This window comes from Miscanthus floridulus, chromosome 12, assembly GCF_019320115.1.
Source record: "Miscanthus floridulus cultivar M001 chromosome 12, ASM1932011v1, whole genome shotgun sequence".
Classification (NCBI taxonomy): domain Eukaryota; kingdom Viridiplantae; phylum Streptophyta; class Magnoliopsida; order Poales; family Poaceae; genus Miscanthus; species Miscanthus floridulus.
The window spans coordinates 63615082-63633459 of record NC_089591.1 but is presented as its reverse complement, the minus strand read 5'-3'; the positions used below and the strand labels follow the sequence as shown (position 1 = coordinate 63633459).

Here is an 18378-nt window from a genome sequence, read left to right as displayed (position 1 = left end):
TGAAAAAAATCGAAATATTGTTTCGACTAATTTGTTGTGAGAGAAAAATACTATTTCAACTAAAAAAACTGAAAAGTTCGGATTATAAAATAAACGAACGAGGCCATTATACTTTCTCCAGAAAATTATACTCTCCAGAAAACGATGCATATGCATTCGTACAGTTGCAAGTCCAGGTCCCTTGGTGCTGAGCTTCCACTTCCAACATGTACAAACGCAAAGACAAAAGTATCTGACAGTAGTTATAAAAAAAATGCATCTGACAGTTTTATGGTGCGCTAGGTGAAGGCCGACTCGAAGCAGCGGCCGCGGGACCATGGTGAGCACGAGGATGTTCCTGCAGACGCTAGCCTCAGGGTTGTCCTTCCTGATGCGTGCCGTCTCCATGGCGGTCACCGTGGCCATGGCGGCCTCCCGGGGTCATCGGACCCGAGCTCGCCGGGGAGGGGATCCGTCTCCATGGCGGTCACCGTGGCCATGGCGGCCTCGACGGGGTCATCGGACCCGAGCTCGCCGGGGAGGGGATGTTGACGTTCTTCTATTCCATATAATATGGGCTTGGCCCATATAATATTTAATAAATCAAATAAAATTTTATGGTGCGTAACATTAAATGTTGTTTGGTTTAATATAATATGGGGTTTTGACTGAACGTTGACTCAACTTATATGGTTGGAAATTATTCGTCTAAATTGAGAAGCCGAGAAAAGGATAATGGCGTGCCACACGCGCGCGCGCCGCCGCCGCCCAGGCCGTGGGCGGGCGTGGCCAGTCTTATGCCACTTAATCCACGTAACAATGAGAGTCTGCGGAACGTCAAGACGTCTTCTTCCTGGTGATCCGTTCGTGGGACTACACTGCGAACATCGTCCTGCACCGACTGTGGTCTACGATTTTAAGCAACGCACTATATCGACTTCAAGCAACCTGCTGATGTTACTTCTCTGGATTAAACTGATAATGAAAATGCCTAAATTTCTAACAATCTAAAAACCTAATAATAGGCAATTTTCTGTCAGTGGTTTTACTGCTGCTTCGAAGCCAAATAATTTTGATGGCTAGAATTTCATGATATAGCGTGCCAAGATGGTGTTGTGGTTGACTACGATGAACTGCTATCACGCCGCACAGGGGAAGCCTGAACAGTTTATTCCTGAGGAGGAGCGAAAGTTCTTGGCTGCCGATAACCTGTTTCGAGGTGCCGTGATTAGTGCACTTCATCTCAAGTATGAGAAAAACTACATATCTTGCAAATCAGGCAAAGAGTTATGGGATGCTCTTGAGGTAAAGTTTGGGATTTCTGATGCTGGCAGTGAGCTGTACCTTATGGAGCAGCTGTATGACTACAAAATGGTTGAAAACTGTTTTGTGATCGAACATGCTCATGAGATACAGGCGCTAGCGAAGGAACTAGAACATTTTCCATATTTGTTGCCCGACAAGTTTGTGACCGGCGGTATAATCGCTAAGCTGTCACCTTTTTGGAGGAATTTTGCTACTTCTCTAAAACACAAGAGACAAGAGTTTAGCGTGGCTGAGTTTATTGGATCTCTTGATGTTGAGGAAAGGGCAAGAGCAAAAGACAATCGTGGAAAAGGAGTTGAGTCTTCCACCGCCAATATAGTATAGAAGAAAAACTCATTTGTATCTCGTAATAAAAAGAAGAAGAACATGCAAGAGAACAACAATGCAAAGCCTAAGCAGACTGCACAGTTTAAGAAGAAAAACAACAAGAAAGGTGGATGATGCTTTGTTTGCGGGAGTGACGAGCATTGGGCAAGTGCGTGCCTAGACCATAAATATAAGCAAGAAAAGAAATCCGTAAACATGGTAATTAGCGAGACTGAAGGAGGAACATCTGGGTATGGTAATTCTTTACCTTTTGTTCTTTCAGTTTGTCTTTCACCTGAGTGGTGGATGGACAGTGGTGCTAATATTCATGTGTGTGCTGATATTTTTTTTTGTTTATTTCCTATCAGGCCGGCAGGAGTGGAGCCTTGCTGATGGAAAACGGTTCGCATGCGCATGTTCTTGGTGCTGGTACGGTCGTTCTGAAGTTTACTTCAGAAAAGACGGTGCTATTAAAGAACGTGCAGCATGTCCCCTCCATCAAGAAAAATCTTGTTAGCGCTTCTCAGATATGTCGCGATGACTTTAAAATTGAACTTAAGTCCAATAAATATGTTGTGTCGAGACATGGAACATTTATTGGAAAAGGTTATGATTGCGGAGGCTTGTTTCGCTTATCTTTGCTTGATAATGTGTGTAATAAAGTGGTGAACAATATTAATATTTCGGATGCGTCAAATATATGATATTCACGACTTTGTCACATTAATTTTGGCTGTCTCACGTGGCTTGTAAATCTGAATTTAATCCCAAAATTTAACATAGTCAAAGATTCTAAGTGCTAGGTGTGTGTGCAATCGAAGCAACCACGCAAACCTCACAAGGCTGCTGAGACGAGAAACTTGGCACCATTAGAACTCGTTTATTCTGATTTATGCGAAATAAATAGCGAATTGACTAAAGACGGTAGACGATACTTCATGACATTTATAGATGATTGCATTAGAATTTGCTACGTGTATTTATTAAAAACAAAAGATGAAGCGTTGCATTATTTTAAAATCTATAAAGCTAGGGTAGAAAATCAACTTATGAAGAAAATTAAGCGTTTGCGGTCCGATCGCGGGGGAGAATATTTCTCAAATGAATTTTCTGAGTTTTACGCGGTGCATGGAATTATTCATGAGAAGACGCCACCATACTCACCATAGTCCAATGGGATTGCAGAGAGAAAGAACCACACTCTAACTGATTTGGTTAATACCATGTTAAAGACTACGGAGCTATCTAAGGAATGGTAGGGTGAGGCTATATTGATAGCGTGTCATGTCCTAAATAGAGTGTCCACAAAGAACAAAAGAATCACACCATTCGAGAAATGGGAGAAGAAGAGATTAAATCTCTCTTACCTGCGAACTTGTGGTTATTTGGTAAAAGTGAATATGCCAATAAACAAAAAGCAAAAGCTTGGACTAAAGACTGTTGATGGTGTCTTTCTTGGTTATGCAATTCACAGCGTGAGTTATAGATTTTTAATAATAAACTCTAGTGTTCCTGAGATGGCTGTTGATATAATCATGGAATCTAGAGACGCTATATTTTTTTAGAATGAGTTTTTCATGAAAAATGCACCTAGCACAACTGGTCATGGATTTATAATTCTCTATAAGCATGAAAATTTTACTCCAATAGAACAAATTGAGAAACCCTATGTGCAAAATCCTGAAGAGGATGGCACTATAGTCACCAGAAAAAGCAAAAGACAGAGGACTGCAAAGCCTTTTGGTGATGACTATATTGTGTACCTTGTGGATGACACACCAACGACCATTGAAGAGGCATATTCCTCTCCTAATGCTGACTTATGGAAGGAAGCAGTACGGAGTGAGATGAATTCTGTTATGTCTAATGGAACTTGGGAAATAGTTGATCGTCCCTATGGGTGCAAGCCTATAGGTTGCAAATAGGTGTTCAAGAAAAAGCTTAGGCCTGATGATACTATTGAGAGGTACAAGGCAAGGCTTGTGGCCAAGGGTTATACTCAAAAGGAAGGTGAGGATTTCTTTGATACTTATTCACCGGTTGCCCGATTGACCATAATTGGAGTTTTGCTTTTTTCTGGCAGCCTCTTATGGTCTTATCGTTCATCAAATGGATGTTAAGATAGTTTTCCTAAATGAAGAGTTGGAGGAGGAGATCTATATGGATCAGCCTGATGGGTTTATAGCAAATGGTCAAGAAGGCAAGGTGTGTAAATTATTAAAATCATTATACGGCCTAAAACAAGCTCCTAAGCAATGGTATGAGAAGTTCGACAGAACTTTAACATCTGCTGACTTTGTTGTCAATGAAGCTGACAAATGTGTGTACTATCGGTATGGTGGAGGTGAAGGAGTCATTTTGTGCTTATATGTTGATGACATACTGATCTTTGAATCTAGCCTCAAAGTGATCGAGGAGGTAAAGGAATTTCTATCTAAAAATTTTGAGATGAAAGATTTAGGAGCGGCTGATGTTATTCTTAATATCAAGCTTCTAAGAGAAGGTGATGGTATGGTAACTCTGTTACAAACCCACTATGTGAAAAATGTACTGAGTCGCTTTGGGTTAAGTGACTGTGCACCTGCTCCTACACCTTATGACCCTAGCGTGCTATTGAGGAAAAATCGAAGAATAGCAAGGGATCAGTTGAGATATTCCTAGATCATTGGTTCGCTCATGTATCTTGCTAGTGCAACAAGGCCTGACATCTCATTTGCTGTATGCAAGCTGAGCCGGTTTGTGTCAAACCCGGGAGATGATCACTGGCGTACTTTTGAGAGAGTAATGCGCTACTTAAAAGGGACTATGAGCTATGGTATTTGTTATATCGGACATCCGAAAGTGCTGTAAGGCTATTGTGATGCCAACTGGATTTTTGATGCTGATGAGCTTTATGCCACAAGTGAATATATGTTTTCTCTTGGAGGTGATGCTATTTCCTAAAAGTCTTACAAGCAGACTATCTTAACGAAGTCTATAATGAAAGCAGAACTCACAGCATTAGACACTGCTGGATCTGAGGCGAAGTGGCTTCGTGATCTCCTTATGGATTTATCGGTTGTTGAAAAACCCATACCGACTATTTTTATGAACTGTGATAACCAGACTGTTATTACAAATGTTAACAGTTTCAAGGATAATATAAAGTCCACAAGGTATGTTAAGAGACGACTAAAATCTATCAGAAAATTGAGAAACTCCGGAGTAATAGCGTTGGACTATGTCCACATGTCTAATAATCTGGCAGATCAGTTCACTAAGAGTCTATCACGTAATGTGATAGAAAGTATATCAGGAGAGATGGGTTTGAGACCCACTTGAAATTTACTATAGTGGTAACCTGTTCTATATGATCGGATCGGAGATCCCATGAAGTAGGATGGTGAAACAAGCTATTAGTAAATTGTGAGAAAAGATCCTTAGTAAGACTCATTTCTGATGCATATCTTTCCTTTCTGTAAGACAGGCTGGCTTTTGCCTTAATGTGTTCCAAGTGGCTTATCAAAGCAAAGATGTTGTCCTACAGAATATTTTTTGAGGAATACACCTATATGAGTCAGACTGCTGGTCATAGTCTACGAGATTTGGGTGATCTCTAAATACTCATGAAAGGCACTGAAGTATGACTTATATGCTTCAACTAGAGGGGATGTCTTTTGCTACCCAGTATCAGCTAAGGACTTTAGTGACATTCACCTCACACAAAACTGTCAATTCAAGGCTTAGTCCATTGTTCAGTTGTGACTGAGTGAAACTATTATTCTAGATGAACGTTCAACTTAACAGTGTCCATCGAAACATTGGTATATAAAAGAAATGTGGTTCTAAGACTACTTTGTTACAAACCCTAAAGTTTAGTGGGGATTGTTGGATATAATATGGGCTTGGCCCATATAATATTTAATGAATCAAATAAAATTGTATGGTGCGTAACATTAAGCGTTGTTTGATTTAATACCATACGGGGTTTTGACTGAACGTTGACTCAATTTATATGGTTAGAAATTATTCATCTAAATTGAGAAGCTGAGAAAAGGACAATGGTGTGCCACACGCGCGCGCCACCACCGCCGTCGGCCAGGCCGGGCCGTGGCCGAGCCGAGGCAGGTGGGCGGGCGGGCGGGCGGCGAGCGAGCGGGCGGGCATGGCCAGTCTTTTGCCACTTAATCCACATAATAACGGAAGTTACTCCCCTTGATGGTGGAGACGAACTAATTATGGCAGTTACTGTCTCTTTCGCTTCCGTCTCTCCGTCTCTGTCTCCTAGGATTCTCCGCTGCCTCTCTTCTCCCCGTCCATATATCCGAGTCTTCCATCAGTCCAGATCCTATACTTCCGCAACCACTCCCGAGCGAACCACACTTCCACAGCCTTCTGGTTTCCCCGTCTCGTACCTCTGCGCGCACGGAGTAGCGGGAGAGCAGGTGCCTCCGGAACCCTCGTCTGCCAGAGAACCTTGCACGGGGTGCGCGGCAATTAGGTTTTTGGGGAGCGATCTGTGACTGCTCGTCCACGTACATCTTCTTCTCGGTGATTGCCTGCGGAACGTCAAGGCGTCTTCTTCCTAGTGATCCGTTCGTGGGACTGCACTGCGAACATCGTCTTGCACTGACTGTGGTCCATGACTTCAAGCAACGCACTATGTCGACTAGTGCAAATGGAGCCTCCGATGCCCTCGGCATGGGACCCTCCGCTAGGTACACTCTAATCTCTGTGATTACTGTACTCACTGCTACTGTGTTCATCTGTATGTTATCAATGTTCATTAGAGATATACACATGCACATATATGCCGTCACAAACCTGCTGATGTTACTTTTCTGAATTAAATTGATAATGAAAATGCCTAAATTTTTAACATCTTCTTCTTCAACTGCCGCCAGATGCCAAGAATAATCTCTTTGGTGAGCAGCGACATAATAGCCACCATGGTGGGGTCGGGGATGGCACCGCGCCTGCTTCAGCTGCTGCGAGGACGGGCTGGGACGCATCCAAGGAGAAGGCCACCGAGCTGCTCGAGATGCTCAAACAAGTACAAGAGCGTAGCCGAGTTGGGTGATTTACCCTGAACGGCAGTAAATTACTGATTTACCCTTATTCAAAAATAAAATATAAAATGAAAAATAGATTTTGCCCCACCTAATGTGGTATTGGCCTCACATAATTTGGTACTATCCCCACCTAATTTGGTACCTCCAGTTAGGTACCTTCTATTTTTCCATCGTCCGATCTCGCGCAATGGATGATCCATGTTTTTTTCAACCATTGTAAAATTTCTCATACGAAAATGTTAGTTCTGACATGACATGCATAGACCATGGGGAAGCAGAACGCCATGTTAATTTAAACCGATGCTGTAAGTACGCTTGGTAAAAAGAATACCATTGTCCCCTATTATTTCTGATGATGAAAACTATCTGCATTCCCTACAGAAATATAAAGCAGATCACTGATTTCTGATAATAATACATCAATGCCGCCGCCTGCCGTGCCCTACGCCCCTAAATGTTGATTGGCCAAATTGAACTTTATTGCCTGCCACTTTCTCGTCGACTTGCTTTTGTATTATATTCGCCGTACACGGTATAATTAGCTAAAATCTCTGTCAACATGGGACTACAAAGCTATTTTATAATTGCTGCTAAATGTGCCACGTCTGGCCTGTTGGATGGATCGGCCTGGAGATAACTATTATAATGTGCTACGTACCAAGCAAGTTGACAATTCTTTCGAAGCGATCGAGACCGAAAGAAAATCGCAAGTGTCAGACAAAATTTGAAGCGGCCGAAAGAATAATGATGATGCAAGCTGTCAATTTGGTGCGTGCACTAAAGTGTTTTCTTCTCCGTTGATCGCTGAACACCGCAGTGACTCAAACGTGTGGAACATTTTTGTGATTTTTGGTGCAGTGTATGGTCACGACCTGTTTCACGCCCAAAATGGACACAGCGTCGTCAGAGATCTGCGTGCAGGCTTGTTTTTGCAAAAATCAACAGGGTCGTGGATCACTCATTCACTCTCCTGCCGAGCTACTACTGCGTCTCAATCCGATCCTTTCGTGTTTACTCCGTATGAGCTAGTTTCGTTCTGATGAATAGTTAATTATTGGGTATTGGGATCTTTTTGGTTAAGATGTCAAAGCTCAGATCTGCAGGACATGTTTGTTCTGTTAGGATGGCACTTCAGGAGAGGCTGGCCCCTCCCTGCCGACAGGTTTGTTTGCTCTGTTAGGACGGTTTAGAGACGCGTTATACATTGTGTTCGGGGGCTAAGGACAAGAGCACCGAGTAGTTGACACAGTGATCATTGCAGAGTGTCTATAAATGGAAAAACAGGTTTTGATGGTAATGTCTTTTCTTGAATATAGAAATATGTTGGTAATGGTGGTGAGCAGTGTTATGCAAACACATGTACTTAGTTCATTGACTTGCAAATTGAATAAGCTACTTTGTCTCAAGGAACAGGGCGCGGTGACGCAGCAGACCAAATTGTGATGGGAAAGAAAAGCTAGAACGGGTAATGTTAACCAACAGTGCTCTATATTGGTTCACCAACGTCAATATATCATTGCAAAAATTTACTATAGGATACTGAAAATGATATTGTATTGCCATCGGACAAAAAAAAGGTCCAATTAACTAGTGAACACTATAGTTTGTGATAAATTTACCGAAGAACACCATGTTTATTAAAATATTCTTTTTGAGCTCTAGAGGACAAATAACTATAATAAGATACCGAACGTTGAGGCATTGGTGGCGCTTGTGGGTAGGGGTTGTAATCCAATCGTGTACGAACGGATATTGCATATCATGTTTATCTTTGGATCTGTAATCGGACACGGATAGCCACTAGATGTATATATGAATATATGAATTTTCCCGAATATATTTATGAATAAATATGTGTTGAATACAAAATGGACCAAAAGAGGACAATATCGGTTATGACCCCGAGTTACAAATAAAATAAAAAAGAAACAATATTCTATTAAAGTCCTTGCATCATCATCTTCTGTAGTGGCTCATCATCATCTAGATGGACAGGGCCTTGTCGAATACCAAAGCTAAAGTACAGTCCTCGTTCCAAATCCATCAACCAATCCTCAAATCTTGGACATTGCCATAATTAAGGTTCGAGAATTAGACTAAAATGCATCCGAATCGGTGAAAAATATCATCGGTTGAATCACTTGATACATCACAACTACACCCTCAGTCCCTAAATATCTGTCATTTTCGTTTTCCGAGAAACAACTTTAACTAAATACATATATAAAATATTAATATTTATGGTACATAATTAATATCATTAGATAGATATTTGAATCTAGTTTTTTTTAATAATTTTATTTGGAGATACAAATGTTGAACGTATTTTCTATAAATCGAGTCAAACTTTTAACACGGAAACCAACAACGACAGTTAATCGGGGAACAGAGGGAGTATAGATTTAGCACCTTCCAACCTTTCATCCAATCAAGATGGATGCTTGATTTGCTCTACGTGGCCATTGATGATGACATCAAGGATTCAGAGTTAATATTCTCACTAGGAGTACCCATGAGCACCTTTACCCTTGTACTATGTTCCAAATTATAAGTCGTTCTGACGGTTCTAAATATATATCTTTTGTTACGTTCCTAGATATATATTATGTCTAGGTACACAGTAATAAAAAGAATATATTTAGAAAAATACAATTTGGAATGGAGTACATAGTAACCACAAATTGATTTCCTGTAATGAATCAACTTCCGCAACGACAACCTCATTGTGTCCCTTGTTGAAGTCATCATAGGTAAAAAGCTCCCGGCCAAATATCAGTGATGATTTTACCGAGAGATTTATTGGACCAGATCTAAAGAACTGTTTAACTGTGAAACGTAGGAGGGTGCCTTAGGGCATGTATAACCCATAGACAGTCTGTTGTCTGCAAGTTTTTGAAACCCGCACATAGACAATAAAAAAGATAGCTCATACAATGGGTTGTCTATTTAACCGTCTACAAGTTATTTAATGCTTGCATATATCCACGATTAAATATGAGTATGATCCCTGTATACAAGTGTGTTGCTAGTTGATACAAAACAGATTAAGCATAATTAAGTTAAACATGATTATAATGTTTTTAGACCAGTAATTTCGGCAACACAATCAAACATGAATATATTTTCCGGTAGCGTCGTACTGATACGAGTAGGTTACTTAACTTTTGCAATTTTTATATAGCAAAACAACTTTTTAAAAAATATACAAATGGTCCCACAAAATAAAACATACAGAAAACCTTCAAGGTGTAATATGTGCTGCATCACTTCTAAATTATAGTTCTAGTCGAAAGGAACCTAATAAAATTCGAATTGTAATTTTTGGATTCAATATTGATTTTATATGAATTTTATAAGTTTCAGTTAATTTGTGCATTCTTTGGAAGAAGACGAGAAGCTAGCAAAAACCAACGTCAAAAAAAGAAGCTAGCAAAAACACTTTCGGAACTCACGTACTCTGCGTCGCTCACGTGCACTTCGTTTTCTCTTCAACGCCCACACAAGATCCGCCCGTCCATGGCTGAGTCCTCGGAGCACAAGCCGAAGCCGGCGTCCCAAGGCAGTCCCAATGGTGTATTGACGATGGTTTCTATCCTCGTTAAATGACTTACCACGTAGATAAAACGTTGATATGGCAACGTAATTAATGAAGAAAGAGAGCAAAAATCTTAGAAATGGTTTCCTCATGAAGAAATCAGGTCTTCTCTTGACCCAATGCACCAAAAAATCATGAAATCGCCATTGGGAAGAAACCACCAGTTTCTATGGAGCTCGTGCCGCACTCCTATTGGAGGAAGAAGATAGAGTTAGGAGAGAGAAAGAGAAAATAATTATTACTTATAAAAATCATAGGTTGAAAAATAGTACTTTTTTAGCGCGGTATCCTATGTTATAGAAACTACTAGTTTTTTTTTTCATTAGGACTGCCCTCATGAGACGACAGCACAGCTGGTGAAGGATGTTTTTGCAAAATTTACAGCTATGAGACGACGGCCAGCACAAGCCCTTAAGCAGTAGATGGAATTCGCTTAATCGCTTAACACAATCACATCTCTGTTTATAAGAATAATAAAAGATGATGTATAGCTATAACATCCTGATGCATGAGCACACTTTTAACAAGTACTGTGACTCCAATAGTTCTGCAGTTTTTGCATTGGATACACCAAAGACATCATTACATCACAAGGAAAACACACTGGTCTGTGGAGGGAGTACCCTTCCACGGTTTCCCGGACACACCGTGGAGGGAGGCACCAAAGACATTGTGACAGCGAACACGCACGAATATACCCAACCTCCTCCTCCAGCGCGGCCTCTCGCGTTTCCCGGACGCACATACCAAACTCGTTGTAAAACTGACAAGGGGGTAGAGCTCCATGTGGCGTTCCTGGCGACGATGTACGGCTTGCAACTAATTTGCGAGACGAATCTTTTAAGCCTAATTAGTCCATGATTTGACAACGTGGTGCTACAGGAGCAGATCTCAGCCTTTAACCTTACTGTAAAAGGACAACAATTTTCAAGCTAAATGAAAGGAGCATATCTCATCTTTCAACCTGACTAGAAATACATCTCTACATTCCAAATCCTCTTAATGCTTAGTGTGCCCTTTCTATTTTTAAAAGGAGAAGCTTTCTCAGAGGCTATGAAAATAGGAATATGAGTTTCATCAATGACACATAGACAATTTTAAAAAATGGATAGAATTTAGGATTATGTTGGATTTTTTGATGCACTTGATTAGGATCGGGAGCTCAAAGGTAACCGGTGGTATATATAGGATGTCTTAGAAGTTCCAAATGGAGAGAATTATTTATTTGGCACTGAAACAAATCAGTCTTTCATATTTGGCACTAAAAATTTTAAACTTTCTTATCTGGCATCAAGTTGAATTTTTCTTCCGTAAATAGCACTACCGTCTATTTTCACCGGTAACGATGTTAAGTGGCTTGCAAAATAACATAAGTGCCCTTGTTTGTAGTAAGTCTATGGTGCCAAATATGAAAAGAATAAATGAAAAGTTTGTCAAATAAGAAAATCATAGATATTACAAATATACTTGTAAACTAAAATATGAGATTTTGTGAGAGTGCAAATAAATACTCCCTCCGGTTTTCTAAAGGATGCCATTTTGAATCGCGACACAATCTAAAAAAACAATTTTGATTATTACTTTTTAATATAAAGTATTTATAAAATATAGTTAATATATACTTTTATAAAGCTACATTAAGAATCTACTTACATCACGCTCACCACCTGGGACGTCTCCTTTCTCTCCGTCGACTACATCCAGAAGGCCCTCCTCTACGCCACGCCGCCCTTCTCCACGGCCCGCCTCCTCGACCACCTCCAGACCGCGCTCGCCCAGGTGCTCCACGCCTACTACCCCGTCGCCAGCCGCTTCGCCACGGACCAGCACCGCGACGCCCACGGCAACGTCCTCGGCTGCTCGGTCTCCATAGACTGCGACGGCCAGGGCGTCGACATCATCCACGCCGTCGCCGACGTCATCCCGCCCGACGCCGATGTTCCGCACCTCGTCCAGTCCCTCTTTCCCCTCGACGGCGCCGTCAACCACGACGGCCACCACCTCCCAGCGCGCCAACACGAACCACCGCAGTTGAGTCAACTAGCTAGCTAGGACGACTAGTAGTACTGCTGCGTTCCTGCAGTTAACTTGCTGCAAGAAGCGCAAGGCGCGATCGAGTGCATTCGTTAATGGCAGGATTACCGAGGGTGCAGCCACCGAGCCTCGAGCTCGGCGTCAGGGTGGATGGCCTAGAGCAGGAGCAGCTGGAGGAGCGCGGCGGCGGCAGCCTCTTCCTGAGGTACTACGTGCCGGCCGGGGACGGGCGGCGGCGGCTGCGCATGGACACGCGGGAGGTCCCGTGCGCCGGAGACGGGGACTTGTGCTGGGGCGAGCTCGCGCGCTTCCAGCGCTGGGGTGGTGGCGGTGCGGCCGGGGGAATCGCGTTCGAGCTACGGTGGAGGCCGCGGCCGTCGTCCTCGTCCGGGCTAGCGGCGGCGCTACTGGGGGCCGACGGAGCGCGGGTGAGGCCGTCGTCGCGGGTGCTGGCGCGGGCCGAGCTCCCGTGGCCCGACGTGTCGTCGTCGGCGGCGGCACAACCAGCGGAGAGGTGGCTCACGCTCTCGCAGGTGGGTTGCGAGCTGCGCGGGTGCAAGGTGCCTAAGCTGCCGGTCGAGGTCAAGGTTGTCCGCACGGGGAAGCTCGCAGGATGCTGGGCCTGGCCAAATTGCACGCGTGAGTAACAAAGGGGTATATTAGACATACGGAAACCAAACTGACAAGGTCAAACCAGTCAACTAATAGATGGACGGTGAAAATAGACGGAAGTGCCATTTACGGAACGAAATTTCAACTTGGTGCTAGAATAGAAAGTTCAAAATTTCGAATGCTAAATACGAAAGAATGATTTGTTTCAGTGCCAAATAGATAATTCTCCCTTCCAAATGTGGCAGCAAATATGATTCCATTATTGAGGCAAACGTCACAACAACACAAACACCCGTATTGCAACATATGTCTTCCAACGATAGCAAAATGCGTTGTAGGTGTTCCCAACCTCCTACACTTCCCACGCCGCCCCACGAGCAATATGCGGTCAAGCCTGTTCGGTTGGCTGGTTCGTATCGTTATTGATTCGTAAAGAAGTACTGCTGGCTGATTTGTGTGAGAGAAAAATACTATTCCGACTAAAAATTTACCATCCTTTACGACGAGCCACAGCAAACGAACAGGCTGAGCACCAGTCCTCGGCTCCTCGCCATGCCAGTTCGTATTTCCTATTGCCAAAATTATTAGGTCACAGCTTTGTTCACCCCTCCCTTGCAGGTGCCGCCGTTCGGGTCGTGGAGCCGTCGCCGCCCGGGCACACAGCCACCGCCTGCGCCGGCCGAGCGCAGCCAACGTCATGGCCTCATGGGACATACGAGCAGCAGCGGACCCAATCTGCACTGCAGGCCGTGATTGGGAGATGCGGCGGCGACAACTTGCCGAGGCCATCCGTAGGGCAATCCACTCTGCATCCACCGTATCTGCAAATAGACAGGTCCTGATCTGATCTCCTCAAACATTTGTCCTATATGCTAGATCCATTGTGTGGCCCCCTTCTGGTTGGATCAGAATGATCTGGTTGATTATATGCCTTCGGTGCGATCATCTTCCCATCACAGAGTACTTCCTCAAATCACTAATCGTTGTTTCAAACCTTGCCCAGTTCATGCATTGTGGTAAACTGGTAATTATTGCAGCAGCCTCGTATAATCATAGTTGGTGTCGTATGCTTGAGCAGCAGATTAGAGAAGCACTGCCTGCGACAGTGGTACTCTGTGGAGATAGGGCTGATGGTTTGGTAGGTGCTTCTCCCATATTCTTTTTGTACATTATTTTTTTCTTAAATTTCTGATACTTCTTTGTGATTACTGTGAGTTTTTATTTTTCAAACTTGTGCAAGCAAAGGGAAATCTTCTGAATTTTGTTGCGTGAATCTATGATATACAGGTACGAGCTAAGAAGAGATCAAAGAACAAATAATTACTAATTAAGAAACTAAGGTCTGGCAAGGTAAGGCTACCTCTTCAATTATATTTGGTTTGCTGCCTATATTTTTAGCATTGCTTGATTCTAATATTCACTTATTATATTTTTGCAGACCTGATGTCTACTTTAATATTGCTTTAATTCCAAATACAAAATCTCTCTAGGTATCAAAAAATTATCTGATTTGTTTGGAAATTAGGCATGACACAAGCATGTGGATTTTGTTCCTCTGTAATTTTAATATACACATTTATGTAACAATGACGGCTGATGCACTCTCTATGCTAAATGCTAGACATAACTAGCTAGTAGAGGCACTGTAGCATACTAAAAAAGATATGCGATACTTTGATGTATTTAGTGTAGATAAAGGAACACTCTTTGCATTGTACGTTTTTGTCATCAGCTTTATACATCAAACTTTTGTTCTAGGGCTAGTTTACTTAATAACATCACAGTACGATGCTAAAGTTATTTGATGCTCTTGATATATAATAGTATACATACCCAAAGGAATACTTGTGTTTTTTTTTCATATCTGAATAGCCTGGAGTCTCAGATCTGGCAGAAAGCTTTATTGTATTTAGAAAAGAGAGATTACTTGGTGGTAGTGAATTAGAGCACCTCAGTGAGATTCAATTTTATTTTTGGGTGGCTTAAGTGCTAATTCAGTTCAACTGCTTTTATGGCAGGGCTGTAGATGAAGGATACGGATGAATCAGTTTTGTGACAGCTGCCTAGGAACAGGTATATATAAGCATTGACTCTGTATTTTCCTTCAGTGAGATATACATTCATTGGAAAAAAATAGCATGTATTTCTAAATATATATGTTCTTACAAAAGCAATATATATTTTGACAGAGGACATGTACATAATATTTTGGGATGTTCGGATGATTGAAGGACGAAGAACAACATTTTTCTCCAGGAACCAATTTTTTTTAGATATAATGTGTATTTTATTTTCAGTGAACTTTGCCTAGGCCGTCAACAATTGTATACAATAACACTTTGTGCTATTCTCTTCTATGTACAGAATCTTCTATCTAATAAAAATATTCAATATTTGCCATGTTCGCTTGGCTGATAAGTCATGGTTGAAAGTACTGTTGGCTGATTTATTGTGAGAGAAAAATATTGTTCGTTGACTGAAAAAGTACGGCTTATAAGCCAAGCGAACAGGACGATTATCTGGTTTTGTTGTATGTACCGGATCATTTATAGTTGTGGTTGATTGTTGTATGGAGTATATTTAATTAGCCAAGCTATTTGGTGGAAAAAAATTAATATTTTGCAGCATATATAGAATTATAATAGCAAATCCTCAAAGCATATGGCATATTTTCACAGCAACACATATATGTGTTGCTGAAACATAGGCATATTTGTTGCTAGCTTGCAACACTTATATACATCCCTTACCAACGCATATATATGTGTTGCAATAGAACCTTGCAACGCCACTTTTAGCAACGCATATAACATGCGTTGGTATACACCGTAGCAACACTTATTTGGACTTTTAGCAATACATATATGCGTTGCTAGAGAGGTGTTCCTCTTGTAGTGTGTACAGGCATGATTGAAAGACAGAGCGAGCACATATGGTTGTCAACTGAGCCGAATTGGCCGACCCGGCCCTTAGGTAATGGAGGTGACCACGCTCTGACTGCAAGTGCAACGGCCCAGAGATTTGACGATTTATAATATTCTCAGAGCAATCCTAAGATTCTCTTTATATCTTCGTTATTGATAGGAATAAAAAATTTGGTTAAAAAATACCCTACAACATTTTGAATTAGAGCATCTTCAAGACTTTCTCTTAAACTCACTCGCTAAAATTATCATTTAGAGTCATTTGAAGAAGTTGCTGGAGTATCATTTTTCAGCAAAATATCCATTTCTATTTAGTGTAATTTTCACCAAAATATCCATTTCTATTAATAAGAAGGATATAGAGAGGCTCTTAGAGATCCTCTTAATCAGGTCCAATTATTGTTATTCTCTATTTGAGATTTCTCGCTAAGTAAAGATGGAAAGCGGGGCTAGTTTTGTAAAGTACGCACAATAGAAAGATGAAGAAAAGATTTTTTTAATGATTTTTCAAATGATGATTTAGAAAGAAAGATCTTGACATGCTCTTACCTGCAACACCGTGCCTTCCTCGAATAGCTGCATGATTCATTGAGCACGTACTACTATACTTACAGTATACTGTAGACATCTAATCCTATGTTTCATAAAAAATGTCATTCTTATTTTCTAAAAAGTTATAAACAGTTTCAATTTTGTATAAGAAAATTTTAATATTTATGATGCATAATTAGTATCATTAAATAAAAATTTATTTTTTACAATAAATTTATTTAAAGATATAAATATTGATAATATATTTTTTTATAAATCTAGTCCAGCGTAAAAAAGTTTAACCAGTACAACCTATAGTGACATTCTTTGGGGGTGTTTGGTTCCTACAGGAAAATTTTAGTCCCTGTCCCATCGAATGTTTGGACACATGCATGAAGTATTAAATATAGACGAAAAAATAACTAATTGCACAGATTGTGGCTAATTTACGAGACGAATTTTTTAAGCCTAATTAGTCCATGATTTGACAATGTTGTGCTACAGTAAATATGTGCTAATGACGGATTAATTAGGCTTAATAAATTCGTCTCGTAAATTAGTCTCCATCTGTGTAATTAGTTTTATAATTAACTTATATTTAGTTATTCTAAATAGCATCCGAACGTTCGATGTGATATGGACTAAAATTTAGTCCAGGAAACCAAACACCCCTTTGTGAGAAGGAGCGAGTACACGACAAATAGTAAAACTGTACGTGCCACCCTGTACCTGGCCTGCAGGGCCGCAGGTACATGGAAATGGTTGCACCGTAGCAATATACCGTACTAATTTTTCTTTTTCCCCCTTTCTGATGAAGCGATACACATCAACCAAAAATGAATCGTGCACAATAACATACACCGAATGTGCGTGATCTCGTTCGCAAGAAATTGTGTTCTGTTTCCGCGCGTCATCAGGCGTGCGTGGTTGGCGTGTGCCCTGCTCGGCTACGTCGTCACACGTCGCTCGCCTTCGGCCGGCCGAGGTCGGACGCATCGGACTCCGCCGCAATTCGGGCAAACCCCAACGCTTACTTCCCATCTGATCCGTTTCAGACGCTGCCGATTCTGAGTTTCTGACCGAACCCCCGGGCCGGGGCGTCTGTTTCGTCGATTCGGGAGCGTCGCCGCGATTGGAGCGAGTTGTTGCGCCGACGAGGCGACGACTAAGAAGTTGTCGCGTCCATTTGACTTTGCGCCCGGGGACTATTGTGTTGTGCACGCACGTTGCCCGGTTGCGGCCATGATTGGTGGTCTGCTTCCGATGACGGATAAGGCGGAGCTGATTGATGAGATTAGCGGTACGAGTGTTCAGCTCTCTGAATATTTGTTCGGCTAGTAACCTACTCTCCCTCTGTTATAAAATAGGGCGTTACTAGCACCGGACGTCCATTGTTTCCCGTGCGTAGCGAGGAGACGGCGCGGACCTCAGCTTGCTCCGGGGCCACCATGCAGGCATCACGTCGTCATCGGCCCACCCGGGGCCAGCACCTCCGCAGGCATCTGCGTGCTCGTCGGGTAGGGTTTCCCTACTGAGCTCGAAGTGCCGCGGCGAGATGAAGGAAAGGGAAGGAAGGGGAGGGAGAGGAGAGGAGAGGAGAGGAGAGGGTGAGGCACGCCGCACAAGGTAGGAGTCGAAGCCTTGTGGCAGGCCGCTGTCCGCCAGCCACCGGCGCCATTGCAACATGTGCAACGCCCGATCTACTTTAAAACATCAAGATGAAACATTTACAACATACGTCCGAAGACAGATGAAACACTTGAAACATACATCTAAAACACTAGGAAAAACACCTAAAAGACACTTAAAAAGCCATTGCAAAACATATGCAACATCCAGATAAAACACTTGCAACATATGTGTGAAACACATGCAACATCCAAATAAACACAACTGCAACATACGTATGAGAAAAACCGATGAAACCTTTGAAACAGATGCTTCCAACATACGTATATAGTCATTGCAACATATGCAACAGCTCGATCTACTTTTGCAACATTCATACGAAACACTTGCA

At 42.0% G+C, this 18378-nt stretch overlaps 1 protein-coding gene and 1 long non-coding RNA gene across 3 annotated transcripts; both read left to right on the top strand.

The window, feature by feature from the left end:
• Positions 1-12386: 12386 nt before the first annotated feature.
• LOC136495996 (uncharacterized) lies at positions 12387-12938 on the top strand. The gene has a single exon (XM_066491754.1). The coding sequence runs from the start codon at positions 12387-12389 to the stop codon at positions 12936-12938; it is 552 nt and encodes a 183-aa protein (XP_066347851.1).
• Positions 12939-13494: 556 nt separating this feature from the next.
• LOC136495223 (uncharacterized) lies at positions 13495-15303 on the top strand. Of its 2 annotated transcripts, none has more exons than XR_010768931.1 (4): positions 13495-14041; positions 14191-14253; positions 14922-14976; positions 15093-15303. It is a non-coding gene; the product is annotated as an uncharacterized lncRNA (long non-coding RNA). The 2 variants fall into 2 exon arrangements; XR_010768932.1 differs by having other exon boundaries at positions 14342-14976.
• Positions 15304-18378: the final 3075 nt, after the last annotated feature.

Excerpts from the sequence above, each read along its gene's own strand:
- LOC136495996 (XM_066491754.1), top strand. The coding sequence starts at position 12,387 with ATGGCAGGATTACCGAGGGTGCAGCCACCGAGCCTCGAGCTCGGCGTC.